Source organism: Macaca nemestrina, chromosome 1, assembly GCF_043159975.1.
Source record: "Macaca nemestrina isolate mMacNem1 chromosome 1, mMacNem.hap1, whole genome shotgun sequence".
Classification (NCBI taxonomy): Eukaryota; Metazoa; Chordata; class Mammalia; order Primates; family Cercopithecidae; genus Macaca; species Macaca nemestrina.
This window is the reverse complement of record NC_092125.1, coordinates 7,501,649-7,517,534: the sequence shown is the minus strand read 5'-3', so window position 1 is coordinate 7,517,534 and position 15,886 is coordinate 7,501,649. Positions and strand designations below refer to the sequence as shown.

At 38.9% G+C, this 15,886-nt stretch overlaps 1 protein-coding gene and 1 long non-coding RNA gene across 5 annotated transcripts in view; one reads left to right on the top strand and one right to left on the bottom strand.

Annotated features, from left to right (window-relative positions):
- The window catches only part of LOC105474655 (WD repeat domain 64), a 160,096-nt gene that overhangs the window by 16,534 nt on the left and 127,676 nt on the right, over positions 1 to 15,886 (top strand). For 3 of the 4 annotated variants that reach the window (XM_071073603.1, XM_071073593.1, XM_071073612.1), the window contains exons 3-7: positions 1,623 to 1,725; positions 4,826 to 4,929; positions 8,249 to 8,278; positions 9,756 to 9,866; positions 13,773 to 13,987. In XM_071073603.1, coding sequence (XP_070929704.1) covers positions 1,623 to 1,725; positions 4,826 to 4,929; positions 8,249 to 8,278; positions 9,756 to 9,866; positions 13,773 to 13,987 — 563 coding nt within the window. The remainder of the gene's footprint in view (positions 1 to 1,622; positions 1,726 to 4,825; positions 4,930 to 8,248; positions 8,279 to 9,755; positions 9,867 to 13,772; positions 13,988 to 15,886) is intronic. The other variant, XM_071073600.1, reaches the window with a different exon arrangement.
- LOC105474654 (uncharacterized) overlaps positions 673 to 15,886 on the bottom strand; it is a 189,756-nt gene continuing 174,542 nt past the window's right edge. Inside the window, exons 2-3 of the long non-coding RNA XR_982890.2 lie at positions 7,381 to 7,577; positions 673 to 1,068 (exon numbers count right to left, since the gene is read on the bottom strand). This is a non-coding gene — a long non-coding RNA (uncharacterized lncRNA). The remainder of the gene's footprint in view (positions 1,069 to 7,380; positions 7,578 to 15,886) is intronic.

Below are 15,886 nucleotides of genomic sequence, written 5' to 3'. Positions count from 1 at the left end.
AGTCATTCAGAGGGAAGTTGATATTAAACCTAGAGGTTTCTGTGCCCATAAAAAATGAGCGATGATTTCTGAGAAGAGAACAAGTTAAGTTTTTAGGGAGTGCTAATTTTGCTGGTGGGTAAAAGGGAAAATACAAGCAAGTCTCGATGAGCCTGATTTTCCCACAGAAAGGAATCTAACTGTGGGGAATAATTAGGGCAATTGTATGTTGGGAGGTTTGAAGGTGGGGGAATGTAAATGAAGAAGTAGTAACATTTGTGAAGCAACATGATAGGACGTATATTAAAATATTTATATAATGTTAAGCCATCATCTAGCATCTAAATCAATATTATTAAAACAAACTGGCATATTGCTGGTTTTGATTTATTTCCAATTCAATCATTAGTCACTAGTTCCTTTAAACTCAAAGTATGGTCTCTCATGAAAAGCTTGTTAGAAATGCAGATTCTTAGACTCACCCCAGACCTACTGAAGTCAAATCTGCATTTTAACAAGATCCCGGGTGGTTAGTGTGCACACTGAAATTTCAAAAGGACTCCTCAGTTCATTTCGTGCATTCAACTTTATGGGAAATACTGATATACTAATTATATGACTTTTATAAGCATTTTATTAATTAAAAAATGTAACTACATAATTATTTTTAAGTTCGCTCATTATAAGAATTTTACTTCTGTTGGTTGATTAATATGACAATTGAAGAACAGCTATCTTATTTTCTTCATTTTTCAGTTATATAATTTGACAGTTTATTCACAAATAAGAACTCTTTTCTTCTTCATGATGTTTTATTTTTTATTTTTTTTCATAGTAATTTATTCTCATGCAATGCCTAGACATAGGATTTGGAACACTTAAATAAAGAAACTCTTAAATTCCCACCAACAGGGATAAAGAAAAAAAAAAATCTAGCCCTGAAAATTTCATGGCAAATGGGTAAGATAGTCATTTGAGAGTGGCCAAACTCAGTGTCACAGTTCTTAGTAGGACCCTGCATGATGAAGACTGATTTCATTTCCAAATAAGTGCCAGCTCCGAGTAGACCTATCAGTCTGAGCGTCAGATCTATTGAAAAGAAAAATGAGTAACTGCTCAAAAATCATGCATTATCAGTATACAGTTTGTTGAATATATCAAACCAGGGGTCCTCAACCCCAACAGTCAGTGGCCTGTTAGGAATTGTGCTGCACAGCAGGAGGTGATCAGTGCAGGAGTGAGCGTCACTGCCTGAGCTCCGTCTCCTCTCAGATCAGCAGTGGCACTGGATTCTCACAGAGCGTGAACCCTGTTGTGAAGTGTGCATGCAAGTGATCTAGACTGCGTGCTCCTTATGAGAATCTAGTGCCTAATGATCCGAGGTGGAAGAGTTTCATCCTGAAACCATCCCTTGCCCTGGTCTGTGGAAAAAGAGTCTTCCATGAAACTGGTGCCTAGCGTCAAGAAGGTTGGGGACCGCTGTAGTAAATGTCTCCTGGTATAGGGAACCCCTGACAGTCACAAAGCAAGGTGCTGGCTGTTAATACTAATTAGACTTTAAATTCAGCCAACATGAAATCTTGTTACTTTACAGTTAATTCTGAGGCATGGTGCATATTTATACGTGCTGTTTGGGATTTCAGATCTTTGGATACTTCTCCTCTGAAGAAGATCCTATTACTTCCCAGTTGGATGAAGAAAATTTGGTTTTCTTTGTGTCTAGAAAACGGCGAATTTTAATTTCAGGTGACATTTTAATTTTCTCTTCCAAATTAGTACGAGTTTTAATATTTTTCTCAAGAATAAATATTGGGACTATATGTTTCCATAGAATCACTTTTCATTTTATGTATTTGTTCAATGTTTTATCACTGGGTGTCGGGGTGGTGAAGAAACTCTATGACTATTGAAATTGAAATATTATAATTGCTTTGAAGGACACTAAATAGAGAATGTGATGGGAGAAAATTCACATTTTCCTGAAAAAGACTCAGACTTCCAGTGAAAACTCTCTGCAATGATGTCACAATAATGCATGCTCCAGGAAAAGAAGTCACGTTTCTTTTAAAGTATTCTTCAAATTAAGTTTTTGAGTTTTCACTAAACGTGACTCTTCCATTCACTCTCATCTACCCGTGATTATCTTAAAGAAGTTTAATCTGACATCTCTGGAGAGCTTGGGCCAGTCACGGAGGGGCATTGTCCCCAATCTGGGAAGTCTCCAATGTATGTGTTCTTCATTTTCAACTTTGAGCCTGGGACCCAGGACCCCCCATCCCTCTCCACTCTTAACACCTTGGGTTTTCTTCTCCTTCTTCCCTTCATGGTGGGAGGAGGTCAGGAAGAGGGAAGACAAACCTTCAAACCTACTCCTGTTTTCCAGCATTTCCTCCCATATTCTGAAATGAAGGTCAAATGTGATGTCTCTTAAAAAAGCACCTGGAGGCTGGGCACGGTGGGTCACGGCTGTAATCCTGGCACTTTGAGAGGTCAAGGTGGGTGGATCACCTGAGGTCAGGAGTTCAAGACCAGCCTGGCCAACACGGTGAAACCTCATCTCTACTAAAAATGCAAAAATTAGCCAGCCATGGTGGTGCGCACCTGTAGTCCCAGCTACTCGGGAGGTTGAGGCAGGAGAATCGCTTGAACCCCAGAGGTGGAGGTTGCAGTGAGCTGAGATGGCACCACTGCACTCCAGCCTCAGTGACAGGGCAAGACTCTGTCTCAATCAAACAAACAAACAAAGCACCTGGAATGCTTTCTGAGCCAAACCCATCTTCATCCTTGACTTTTCCTTAGCCCAACCACAGACCTCAAAAGAGCCTGGCCTCTGGCCATGGGAACTAGAAAGCAAAAACGAAAACAAAAACACAGACACAAAAGGGCTATCCCTTCTGCGACCACACTGAGCTAAGGAGGGGTCCCAGAGCAGGGGAGAAGTGTTGCTGGCACCCTACGTTAGAGCTTTGAAAGTCTTTTTCTAGATGACAGTTGCATTCTATAATTCATTTATCATTCAACAAATATTTGTTAAAGTCTACTATGGAGGCCAGATACCTTTCCAAATGCTAGAGACACAGCAGTGAACAAACAGACACAAATCCCTGGCTTCATGGAGTTTACATTCCAATAGGGAGAGGCAGACAACCACAAACATTAAACAAGTGAAATGTACAGTATGTCAGATGGGAATACATGCTATAGGACAAAAAGTAAGCAGGTTGTGGGGAAAATAAAGCAGGAATGTGGGAAGCAGAAGGTGGTCTGAGAGCGGGAGCATGGTGTTCGATAGGGTGGTCAGGGAAGTCCCCACTGAGAAGGTGAAAAAGATCCGTAGAAAGTGAGAGAGAAAACCATGTATTTCAGGTAGTGGGGACAGTGGTGGAAGCTAAGGTTGGAGAGGCAACAATGGGAGTGGGGACAGATGTATTGGGACTTGTAAGACGTGCTGAAGACTTCTGAATGAGGCAGAAAGCTACAAGGGGGCTGTGGATAGAGGAGAGGAGTAACCTGAGTTATCCTTTATATTCTATTCTAGCTTCTGCATTTAAAATAGTCTGTAGTGTGGACGGGGTGGAAGCAAAGAGAATGATGGTGGCTTGCAATAGGGCAGTGTTTCTCCATCTTTATTTTTTAAATTACTGACCCCTACGGAGCCTCTTTAGACTTTTTGCTCCTAATTGCCTTCCCCTCTGCCTTATCTTGCTCTATGCCATTTTAATGCCTCAGGTATTAATTATTAAGTGAATCCAATTATATACTACATGCATATCTGCACTTTCTACACAAAAAGAGTAAAATGTATTCATGTTCCCTCCAAGAACTAATTTGTACCCATTTGGGGGCAATATCTTCTCTGTTGAGATACACGGATGAGGGTGGTAATACTAGGGTATGACACCTGTTCACTTGCCTTTCTTTCCTAAGAGTTTGCAATTATAAAAATTAAGTACCCTGGAAGAAATTCTATATATATGGCTTTATCATTCAGGACATGGCCATAGAAACATGAAAGTGTCTAGCTAGTCTTTTTTTTTTTTTTTTTTGTCAAAAGGCACTTTTTTTTTAAAGCCTTAATGACAGCTCTAGTTTCATTCTTTTATACTGAAAAGCCTGAGATAGTATTAAGTTTTTATCATGTGTAAACCACAATGGTGCGAGTTCAAAGAAAGGAGTCCTAAGAGATGTGAAATATCTCAAAAAAGAAATGATTCCAAATGATGTTTAGAAAACGTGTTCTCTGTGAAATATGCACATGCACGTGTATGTGTGGGGGGTGGGTGGGTGTGTGTCTTGCATTTTCTCTGGGAATTAATGCACCACATTTAGTTAGAAAGCTCTATATATGCAAATTAGTATCTCTGAGGATCATTAAAACACAATGGTTGCTGGGTTTTATGGTTTTACTCTAATTTTTAAGTAACTTGGGGCTTTCTAGCAAAAAAGCTGTTTATCTTTTGTTGTTGTTGTTGTTGTGTTTTTTGAGACAGGGTCTCGCTCTGTCACCCAGGCTGGAGTGCAGTGGTGCGATCACAACTCACTGCACCTCAACCTCCTGGGCTCCAGAGATCCTCCCACCTCAGCTTCCCGAGGAGCTGGGACTACAGGCATGACCAACCACACTCAGCTAATTTTGTATTTTTGGTAGAAATGAGTTTTGTCATGCTGCCCAGGCTGGTATCAAACTCCTGGACTTGAACAATCCACCTTCCTCAGCCTCTCAAAATTCTGGGATTATAGGAGTGAGCCACTTGTGTCTGGCCATATCATTTTTTTTTTAAACAAACCTAATGAGTTTCAGCATCTTTACTGCTGAAAGTTGAAATTAATATTATGCTGTTGACAGGTAGTAGAAGACGAGATGTGATTAAGAGCATTGTCAAGGTACCTCACCTGGATTTACTAATAACAGCTACTCAGAAAGGATTAATAACAGTTTTTAATAACCAGGTAATTTCTTTTTCTTTTTCTAACTGAAGGATTCATTTTACAATAACCAGGTAATTTAAAAGCTTGGATTTCTGTCTCCCTCCCTCTTTCCCTCCCTTCCTCCCTCCTTCCCTTCCTTCCTTCCTTCCTTCTTTCCTTCCTTCCTCTCTCCCTCCTCTCTTCTTTCCTTCCTCCCTCCCTTCTTTCCTTCCTTCCTTCCTCCCTCCCTCCCTTCCTCCCTCCCTCTCTTTCTTCCTTCCTTCCTCCCTCCCTCCCTCCTTCCTTTTCTCCCTTCCTCCTTCCCTTCCTCCTTCCTTCTTTCCTCTCTTCCTTCCTCCCTCGCTTCTTCCTTCTTTCCCCCCTCCCTTCTTTCCTTTCTCCCTTCCTCCTTCCCTACTTCCTTCCTCCCTTCTTCCTTCCTTCCTTCCTCCCTCCCTCCGTCCCTCTCTCTCTTTCCTTCCTTCCTTCCTTCCTTCCTTCCTTCCTCCCTCTCTTCCTCCCCTCCTCCCTTCTTCCCTCCTCCCTCCTCCCTTCCTTTTCTCTCTCTTGGTTTGTCTCTGCATTATATATATGTATCAGGTACAGTGGAAACCATAAATTGTATTTTAGAGTTATTCCAAAAAAAAAAAAAAACCCAAATATTTAGTAATGAGGAGGCTGCTGTGCCCTGTGGCAATTCTTTGGAACTGGTGACTGCATTTGGCATTGTTCCCTCAGGGTGTCATATGGAACCATGTGGCATCAACACAATTAAAAGATGCTCCTGGATAATGTCTCGGTTAAAATCAGAAACACTCATGAGCCGAGTGATTAATAAAAGGTCCCATCAGGAACTTTGGACTTGAAATAAAAATGAATTGCTCAAATTCCAGCCCCGCTGTTTTACTAATTATGTAATTAAGTAGGGAGCTTAGCGAGTCACTAACATCTTTCACATCTCTCTTTTTACATCTGTAGAATGAGGACAATAAAACCTGTCCTCCCTCAAAGGGTTGTAGTGAAGGTCAAATGAGAGAATGGGTGTAGAAACACTTTATGAACAATACATCCCTACATGAATGTAAGGCTTTGCTATTATCAATGTCATTTCTAAATTTGTAAGTTTTGGACTTTCACTTTAATGGAATATGTTACAATATACCCTACATAATATTTTGCTATGAAAATAAAAGGTAAATCTTTGGTGTTATTTTAAAAATCCTAATGATTAGTTCATTTCCAACTAGAAACAAGCTTTATGCAAGTAAAATATCTTTGAAATAATCACTATGTGATTAAAATTTTTCACATAATTTTCAGTTCTTCAGTAATCTCCAGTTCAGGGAATCTTTCCGAAGCTGAAGTCACAGACAGCCAGATTCTGTCAGAGGTGGGGGCTGTGTGGCCCTGGAGGCGGTGCAGTGAGGGATGCAGAGTGTGGGCGTGGAGTCTGGGCTCCAGCCTCGCACTAACACTTAGAGCTGTGTGTGTTATTTAATATCTGCATGCCCTGGTTCCTCATCCAAAATCATAGACCTTCCTTCTTGCTCTTTGAGTTAATACTAATGAAGTGCTAGCATCATTAGAGTTCCTCAGTAAATGTTGGCAATTGCTGTAATAAACAAATAATGTGAAAACAAAAATGAATTTGCCTCATTTAAATATAAAAACCTTCTCGATCTTTTTCTCTTGGTGCATTATTTACCTTCTCTTTTGTTACCTCAAAAATAGAACTAAGATGGTATCTAAAAAATAATAGGAGAAGGAAAATAATTATATGCATACTAAAATATTCAGAATGACGTGAAATAAGTCAGGTGACATTATCACATTTCCACAGATGCTTTACAAACATGCACATACACGCAAAAGCTTATAGATGGGCACGTGCATACTCACAAATGTGCAAACACATATGTTTTTTATAAGATAATGTAACAGGAGAAAAAGATGGCTAAGAAATTAATGGTTTTGTTTTGTTTTTGTTTTTTGTAGAAACAGGGTCTCGCTGTGTTGTCCAGGCTAGTCTCGAACTTGTGGTCTCAAGCCATCCTCCCACCTCATGGCCTCCTAAATTGCTGGGATTATGGGAGTGAGCCATGTCCAGCCCAAAATTAATTATTTTGAGATTTGATACAGCAGGAATAAATATTGTTTTGATTGTTGCAAGCCTTACAAATATGACGTATCATGTGAGAAAAGTTAAGCTGAAAGTGTAGGTCACAGGAGTGATTTATTAAAAGGTAGCCCTTAACAACTCCAAATATCTTGGATTAATTCACAATTTAGGCTGTATCTGAAGTACAATAAATATAGTTCAGGATTTTCTTGATGATATAAACATTAAATGTTATTAATAAAAATTCAAAATATATCTATAAGGATTATGAAACTTTTAAAGCAGCTGAGAGGACTTTAAATAGGTGACTTCCACTAAAGATATATATAGAGAAAGAGAAGCAGAAACCACAGGTGTTCTGGTCCGCTACTCACCGGTTTTCTTACCGCGATGTATTTTCCCATCTAGAAGTCAGTCCCGGGTTAGAAAAGCCTTTTTGAACTCTTCAGATGAAAGGCAGCCTGTGGGTAGCCATGACTAACAGCTTTAGTGATCTCTCTGATCTACTTTCTCTGTTTCACATCATCCGTTTCTTCTGGGCCACTGTTTCCTAGATATTTCTCAAGGCCATCTGAGCATGTAAAAGAAACAAGGTCATTGAAATACTTCAACTACTTGCCTTCATCTTGGGAGCAATTTCCATGCCACAAGAGTAGGAAAGGCTGCTCATGTATACACTAGCTCTCTGCATGGGATAAAGCTGTGGTTCTTAACTGGTGTAGTACCCAGTGCATATATATTCACTCAACAGGTGCTTATTGAATAAAAGAGGAGGCCCACTGGGTAAAATGTTCTTTTAAGTCTCAACTTGGACAGAGTTAACTTCAAATGAAAAATGGTGGTTTTTCTCAATCACTCTATTTAGTAACTACTCTTGCCATTGCTGTTAGATTATTTTGCATTCCTATTTTTTGGCATCAAATGTTGCTCCAAACAACTTAAAAAAAAAAGAGATGTACTTTGCATAAAGGAAGAAAATGATTAGTGAAGTGTAAGACTCTTAACAGCGCAGTCACCAGGTTTAACAACAAGCCACAGAGGGATAAGCCTGGTTCACAGCAAACAGTCCGTATCATTCCACAGAGCTAGCTGTTCCAGGAGAAGGAGAGACGGAGGAGACTTACAGAGGGCAGAATGACAGCTGAGATGAAACCAAGAAGATTCTGTGTTGTTTTAGAGTCAGCATTTTCATCTTTAATTGTAGTGTCAACTAGATTTCATTACTCTTTTCCTTTTTCATAGATGAGAGTTCAGACCAGCACCAATGTTACAGTAAGTACACTTAAAAAATTCCTAATTAAGTCAAGGTTAGGGCTGTGATGATGGTTCCTTCACAATTACTTAAAATCTCAATGAAGTAATGAATAGACTCTGGATATATATTTCATATATTATAAATTTATGTTTACTGACTAGGATCAAAACTAAGCCTTGAGCAACAGCAAAGAGGACCCAGGTCTTGCTTTCTGGAGTTAAACTGACTGCAGAGAATTGCTTGGAAACTGGTTACTCCTTGGAAGCTTCAATTTAAAAGCTTCTCAGTTTTTCTGAGCATCTGTTATCGGAGAATGTAAAGAATGGATACAACCCAAGTTGTGAGAACAAGGAGGTAGCCCATGGAAATAATTAGAAAATATTTTTATTTTAAAGTTGAATACAACATTAAAAGTTTGAGTACAATTTTGTAATTTATTTAATCCACATCACTAATCGGAATAGTAATTGCAGCAGATGTTGTAAAGCTATAGTGACTTGCTTGCAGAATCTCATTATGGATTTACGAGAGCTGGGAGAATGCTTGACTCTTTCATTGCTTGCACGCACTGAGTACCCTGAACTACAAAGGAGGCTGCCATGCTTCCTGGCAAAGGAGTCTGGATTCTCTGTAAACTTCTGAACCTCCATTTTTTTATTATTATACTTTATGTTCTAGGGTACATGTGCACAATGTGCAGGTTTGTTACATATGTATACATGTGCCATGTTGGTGTGCTGCACCCATTAACTCGTCATTTACATTAGGTGTATCTCCTAATGCTATCCTTCCCCGCTCCCCCCACCCCACAACAGGCCCTGGTGTGTGATGTTCCCCTTCCTGTGTCCAAATGTTCTCATTGTTCCATTTCCTAAACTGGAAAAAAAAAAAAAAAAAGCCAACCCTGGAATTTCTAACAGGTTTTACAGAATGTTGGAGGCCATGCCTGAAATGCATGTAGCACTCATAAATGGAAGCTTCTGTTTCTGTTAAGGAGTGTGTTGTTGATATTACAGCTCCTAGCCATGCCAGCTTGGTGTCTTTAGGTAGGACACAAGAAAGTCTCCTTGGTCTCCACTTATCATGGACCAGGTCATTACTAAGGTCTTTGTTTTCTAGCATGGGGACAGGGCTGGAGAGCTCGCTTAATCAGCGCCCTAAATCTAGTCTCCTAGTGCCCATGTGAAGAAGCGGCCTCACAGCAGTGAATAGTGCACAAAGATGCTCCACGAACTGCTGTGTGCTTCCAGGGAGCAATCCCATCGCTAACTGAATCATTCTCCAGCTGATAGTACTGAGACGCTCAGGGTAAGGGTGAAAGGGGAAAAGATGGGAGCCTGTATTCAAGATGCTCAGACAGGATGTACTGCAAGGCTTCTCTGTAACAAGGCAGCAAAATGGGGCTTTTAGTGTGACTAACCTGCCCTTTGTTAACCATCGCCAGGTCATGGAAGGAAATGCATTATATCCCCCACTTCTCTGCTTTTCTGTCAGGACACCTCCTGGATTACAGGGTGTGATTACCTCTTGCAGCTGAAACGAATCGTAGCCACAACAGAAAGGACCATTATTGTCTGGGATTATAAAGCTCAAGGGAGCAGCCAGGTATTGTGCCAAAGAAATGAGATTGTCTTTTCAGTAGTGGTACAGTATGAGCAATCCACTTTCTCTATCGAACATCAGTTTCTTCATCTATAAGATGAGAGGATTTAAGTAAGTAGTCTCTTAGATCAAGTTCAGCATGTATATTCTGTAATTAAAAGGGACTATTCTTTCCATTTAGTGTATATTTAGTTCAGTGGGGTTGGGTTGTTTTTGAGTGAGGGAGTAATTCCTTTCTTCTTTTATGCCCTTCTCTGAATCCATGTATTATCTTTCTTTGGGTATACTCATGTTATCAAGTTCAAATCTTTTCTCCCAAGTCCAGCTTCATTAGGTGAGAAAATTACTAAAATCAAATGTCTAAGTCTGGCAAAAACATCTAATGAGGCAGCCCTTCAGTGGCTGAGATGTTACCGCTTAACCAATCTATCGTATTTATTGAGCATTTGCAGACATTTAGAAGTAAGGATTATGTTCTCTGCACTCAAACAAAACTCAGTCTTGAAGTTCCTCATGAATAAGCATAATATATAATATGATGATACAGCAAATTATATGGTGCAACAGGGACTCAGGGAGCATGAGATCACTGAGCACCGAGGTTGTTTAAAAATATCTTCAGGAAGCAGACTGACTTTGAAGGACATGGATGATTAAGAAATAAATTAACCTTCCTTCATGCCTTGCTTGTTCCTAGCCTTGGTAAAAAACTAACTTTCTTTTGCTATTTGTTCACAATGTTGTAACCAACTAGTGATGCCAGAGTAATTTTAAAGATGGCAGCTTCTTGGTCAACGTTACTTTATGATGTGCTGTGTTATAGACCAGGTTTATTAATTTCCAAACCCCTAAACTCCAAGATCCTGAACTTTGATCATAACCTCTTCTCCTAACGCTGTTCTGTTTCCACTCTTGCTTTTCAATCCCATAGAAGCCTCTAGTTCCTTGAAAACATCATGTTCCAGTCTTCACTCCCTCTCAACTCTTCTCTTCTTCCCTTCTGGTCTGCACCCTCTGGGGGTGTCATCTGAGCTGGTCAGCCTCACCCTTCATTCTCTTCAATATTTGTCCTTCAACCTGGAGAGATGCCCTAGCCCTTCTCTGCTCCTTTACAGTGGCTAAGCACTGATGGAAAAGAACCAAACAGTGCTATTTGGCACAATTACAAACTTGGGGTCTGCAGACTCAGCTGGGCTCTCAGTGGCTCCATCAATCTCTTTCTGGCCCTAACCAACTCACTGGCCCATTTCTTGTAAGTCATCCACAATTTCAATATTCTTCTCAGGCTTCTCCCGTAGTATAAGGACTTGTTCTCTATTTTCCTGCAAAAAACTGAGTCTACTATCAGACTTGTCCTCTTTCAAATTCCAGTGCTTTCACCTACAGATTTAACTGGAAACCACATCCTTACTTTCGTCCTCTCTCTGAAGGCAAAATATCCTTGCATTTGACATGCCCTCCCCTCCTGTCTCGGCCATGACATGGCTCTACAGCCTCCTCTCTCTCTCTTTCTTTAAAAATTGTTTAAACTTTTTTATTTCCATAGGTTTGGGGATCACAGGTGGTATCTGGTTACATGAGTAAGCTCTTTAGTGGTGATTTGTGAGATTTTGGTGTACCCATCTCCCAAACAGTATGTACTGAACCCAATTTGTAGTCTTTTATCCCTTACCCCCTTCCCACCCTTTTCCCCGGAGTCCCCAAAGTCCATTGTGTCATTTTTATGCCTTTGCATCCTCATAGCTTAGCTCCCTCTTATGAGTGAGAATATATGATGTTTGATTTTCCACTCCTGAGTTACTTCACTTACAATAATAGTCTCCAGTTCCATTCAGGTTGCTGTGAATGCCATTAATTCATCCATTTTTATGGCTAAGTAGTATTCCATTGTGTATACATATATACCACAGTTTCTTTATCCACTCGTTGACTGATGGGCATTTGGGTTGGTTTCACATTTTTGCAGTTGCGAATTGTGCTGCTAGAAATATGAGCGAGCAAGTAGCTTTTACATATAAGGACTTCTTTTCCTCTGAGTAGATATCTAGTAGTGGGACTGCTGGAACCAATGGTAGTTCTACTTTTAGTTCTTTAAGGAATCTCCACACTGTTTTCCATAGTGGTTGTACTAGTTTACATTCCCACCAGCAGTGTAGAAGTGTTCCCTTTTCACTGCATCCACACCAACATCTATTATTTTTTGAGTTTTTGATTACAGCCATTCTTTCAGGGGTAAGATGGTATCGTATTGTGGTTTTGATTTGCATTTTCCTGATCATTAATGATGCTATGCATTTTTTTCCATGTTTTTGTTGGCCATTTGTATATCTTCTTTTGAGAACTGTCTATTCATGTCCTTAGCCCACTTTTTGATGGGATTGTTTGTTTTTTCTTGCTAATTTGTTTTAGTTCCTTGTAGATTCTGGATATTAGTCCTTTGCCAGATGTATAGATTGTGAAGATTTTCTCTCACTCTGCGGGTTGTCTGTTTACTCTGCTGGCTTCTTTTTGCCGTGCAAAAGCTCCTTAGTTTAATTAATTCCCAGCTATTTATCTTTCTTTTTATTGCATTTGCTCTTGGATTCTTGGTCATGAAATCCTTGCCTAAGCCAATGTCTAGAAAGGTTTTTCCAATGTTATCTTCTAGAATTTTTATAGTTTCAGGTCTTAGATTTAAGTCCTTGATCCATCTTGAGTTGATTTTTGTATAAGATGAGGGATGAGGATCCAGTTTCATTCTCCTACGTGTGACTTGCCAATTATCCCAGCACCATTTGTTGAATAGGGTGTCCTTTTCCCACTTAATGTTTTTGTTTGCTTTGTTGAAGATAAGTTGGCTGTAAGTATTTGGGTTTATTTCTGGGTTCTCTACTCTGTTCCATTGGTCTATGTGCCTATTTTTATACCAGCACCATGCTATTTTTGGTGACTATGGCCTTATAGTATAGTTTGAAAAGAGAGAGTGTGATGCCTCCAGATTTGTTCTTTTTGCTTAGTTTTGCTTTGGCTATGCAGGCTCTTTTTTGGGTCCATATGAATTTTAGGAATTTTTTTTCTAGTTTGGTGAAGACTGATTTCACTCTCCTGCTAGACTCCTTCCTCTCAACCTCCTCTTAATCTTCCTCTCAACCTCCTCTTAATCTTCCTCTCAACCAATTCAAGCCCCAGATCAAATGTCACTTTCTTTGGCCATGGGACCTGTTGTGGCCTTCTCAGTCACTGTGTATCAGAGCACTGTGATTTGTTTCCTTAAATGCACTTCTACCAGAATGGTAGCTCTACAAAGTCAGAAACTGTCCTGTTCACCATTGCACAGTCGTGCTGCAGTAGTTCTTGGCACACAGAAGGAAATATATAGATAAATGTTTGTTGACTGAACAAATTTATAGAGATTGAATCACGGAAGAGCAATAGCTGTATAGCTTAGTGGCCCCATTCAATAGTACAAAATCAGCTTGACACATGCTAAATATTTCTGAATAAACTTGGATGGTAGGATAATTTTTCTTCTGGTGACTCCTTGGGACTTTGATATTTGATTTTCCTGTTTGCCACCCAGTTTTATGTCAATAGTCTGGTAACACCTGAATCTTGTTATGCTTACTTTAATATTTTCTTATAAATCCAAATAAGGGTCATTTACAGTCACGCATCAGAAAAATCTCATTACTTATTGGCCCAGGGGTAGGCACTCTACTCCTTTCTCCACAAAACACCCAAAATAACAGCGAGTGTTCTATAACTTTTATTTGGTTAACTGTTTTTTTTTTCCTCTCTCAAATTATCTTATATGATAGGAGTATCTACAATAAAAAACATTGGAAAGTGAAATTTTTGTCAAATAATAGGGGAGATATTTATTGAATAGAGCAAAGTAGCAATTCATTAAAGTCATTTTTCTGTTTCTAGGAAAATTATTTTGTCATAAAGCCAATGGATCACTGCCTCCTGTGTGTGTGTGTGGTGCCTTTGCCTGACCATCTCTGCCGAGATGACATCCTCTTGGGGGATGATGGGGGTTTTGTGAACAGATTCACAGTTAACAGTGACGACTTTGGAATAAAGCAGGCAAAATCCAAAAGAAAATTACAAAATCAGGTCTTAGACTCAAAGAACTTTAAAAGGTAAGGGTATCATATGGCTAATTTAATTCTTTTAATAATTACAGTCTTTTGCAAGTAAGCTTTATGGTAAAAAGTGAAAAATGAGATTTAAATTATAGAAAATGAGAAATTAAGAAAAATTAAAGTAATATAAAAAATTAATTATAGTCATTGTTCATATATACACACGCACATGCACACACACACAGTGAAATGCTTCTGGCCCCAAGAAACTGTCAGTGTAATAGCTCCTAATTTAAGTGCTATTGACAACTAAAACTTACAGATACTTGAGTAGATTGAAAAGTTAAATGAAAAAATTAAATCATGAAAAAAACTATAAAAATATATGTGACTAATTGCTAGCGCTTGAATATGGGAAACATTCTAAATATAAAAGCAATGGATATAGAATTCAAAGAAAAAGTGTCATAGATTTGACTATATACAAAATAAAACCTCTGGACATCAAAAGATAATATTTTAAAAGCAAACTGGAATAAATATTTGTGACAAATATGACAGACAATGGGTTGATATTTGTATTGGGTCGCAGAGTTCAATTAAAAGATATAATCCTCCAAGAGAAAAATGAGCAAAGGTCATGAACATGTAACTCACAAACGTGCGCACAGTACAAATGGTCAATAAACATTTCAAAGTGATCATCACAAAAAAATGCTAACAATAGTTATCCCCAACTGATAATTATTGTCTTCCTTATAACGGCAATGTCTTTAAACTTTTTGAGAAAGGTACATATTACTTTTATTAGCTGAAAAACCTAAATTTTATGTTAAATGGTCTTCCTTATTTATCAAAGAAGTACAACTTAAAATCAGATACAATTTTTCACTTATAAAATCAGAAATGATTAAAAATGGGGAAGATGCTGTGACCTGGGCATTCTCACACTGTTGGTGGTAAAAGTATGAATTGGATCCACCTTTCCGGAAAGAATCTGGGAAGCTGCATCAAGTGCCTTCATAACCATTTATACACTAGGACCTGGTATCCCTATCTTCAAAAATCTTAAGAATGGTTATCACAGCTTCCCCCTCCCCTCCCCTCCCCTTCCATCCCTTCCCCTCCCCTCCCCTCCCCTCTCCTCTCTTTCCTTTCCTTTTTTGATGGAGTCTCACTCTGTTGCCCAGGCTGGAGTGCAGTGGCGCAGTGTCAGCTCACTGCAAACTCCGCCTCCTGGGTTCAAGCGATTCTCCTGCCTCAGCCTTCTGAGTAGCTGATTACAGGTACATGCCACCACACCCGGCTAATTTTTGTATTTTTAGTAGCAACGGGGTTTCACCATACTGGTCAGGCTGGTCTCAAACTCCTGACCTCGTGATCTGCCCGCCTCGGCCTCCCAAAGTGCTGGGATTACAGGTTTGAGCCACCGCACCCGGCCCACAGCATTATTTCTGATGGTAAGTTATCTAGTGTCCAACAAAAGGGGAATGATTAATTTAGATGATTAATCATTTACATAAATAATTCAGATATATAAATATATAATAAAAACATAAATGATATGTAATATATTTATATATAAAATACATTTTTTGTCTGACACCTAAAATACATTCAGATTTCAAGGATGTTCAGCAAATCATAGTATAACCATATGTCATGTACCCATTTAATTGTTTTGAAAAATATTTAATAGTATGAAAAGGGTTTATGACATAATGTCAAGTAAAAATGATTTATCTTTCAACATATGAATTTGAAGTATAAAAAATTTTAATTTAATTAATTTTTATGTATATATGAATTCAGTCTTATAAATGTATATATGTGTATTTCTACTTAGAAAAATATTGATTATAAACAGGCACTTCTCAAAAGAAGACATTTATGCAGCCAACAGATACATGAAAAAATGCTCATCATCACTCACCATTAGAGAAATGCAAATCAAAA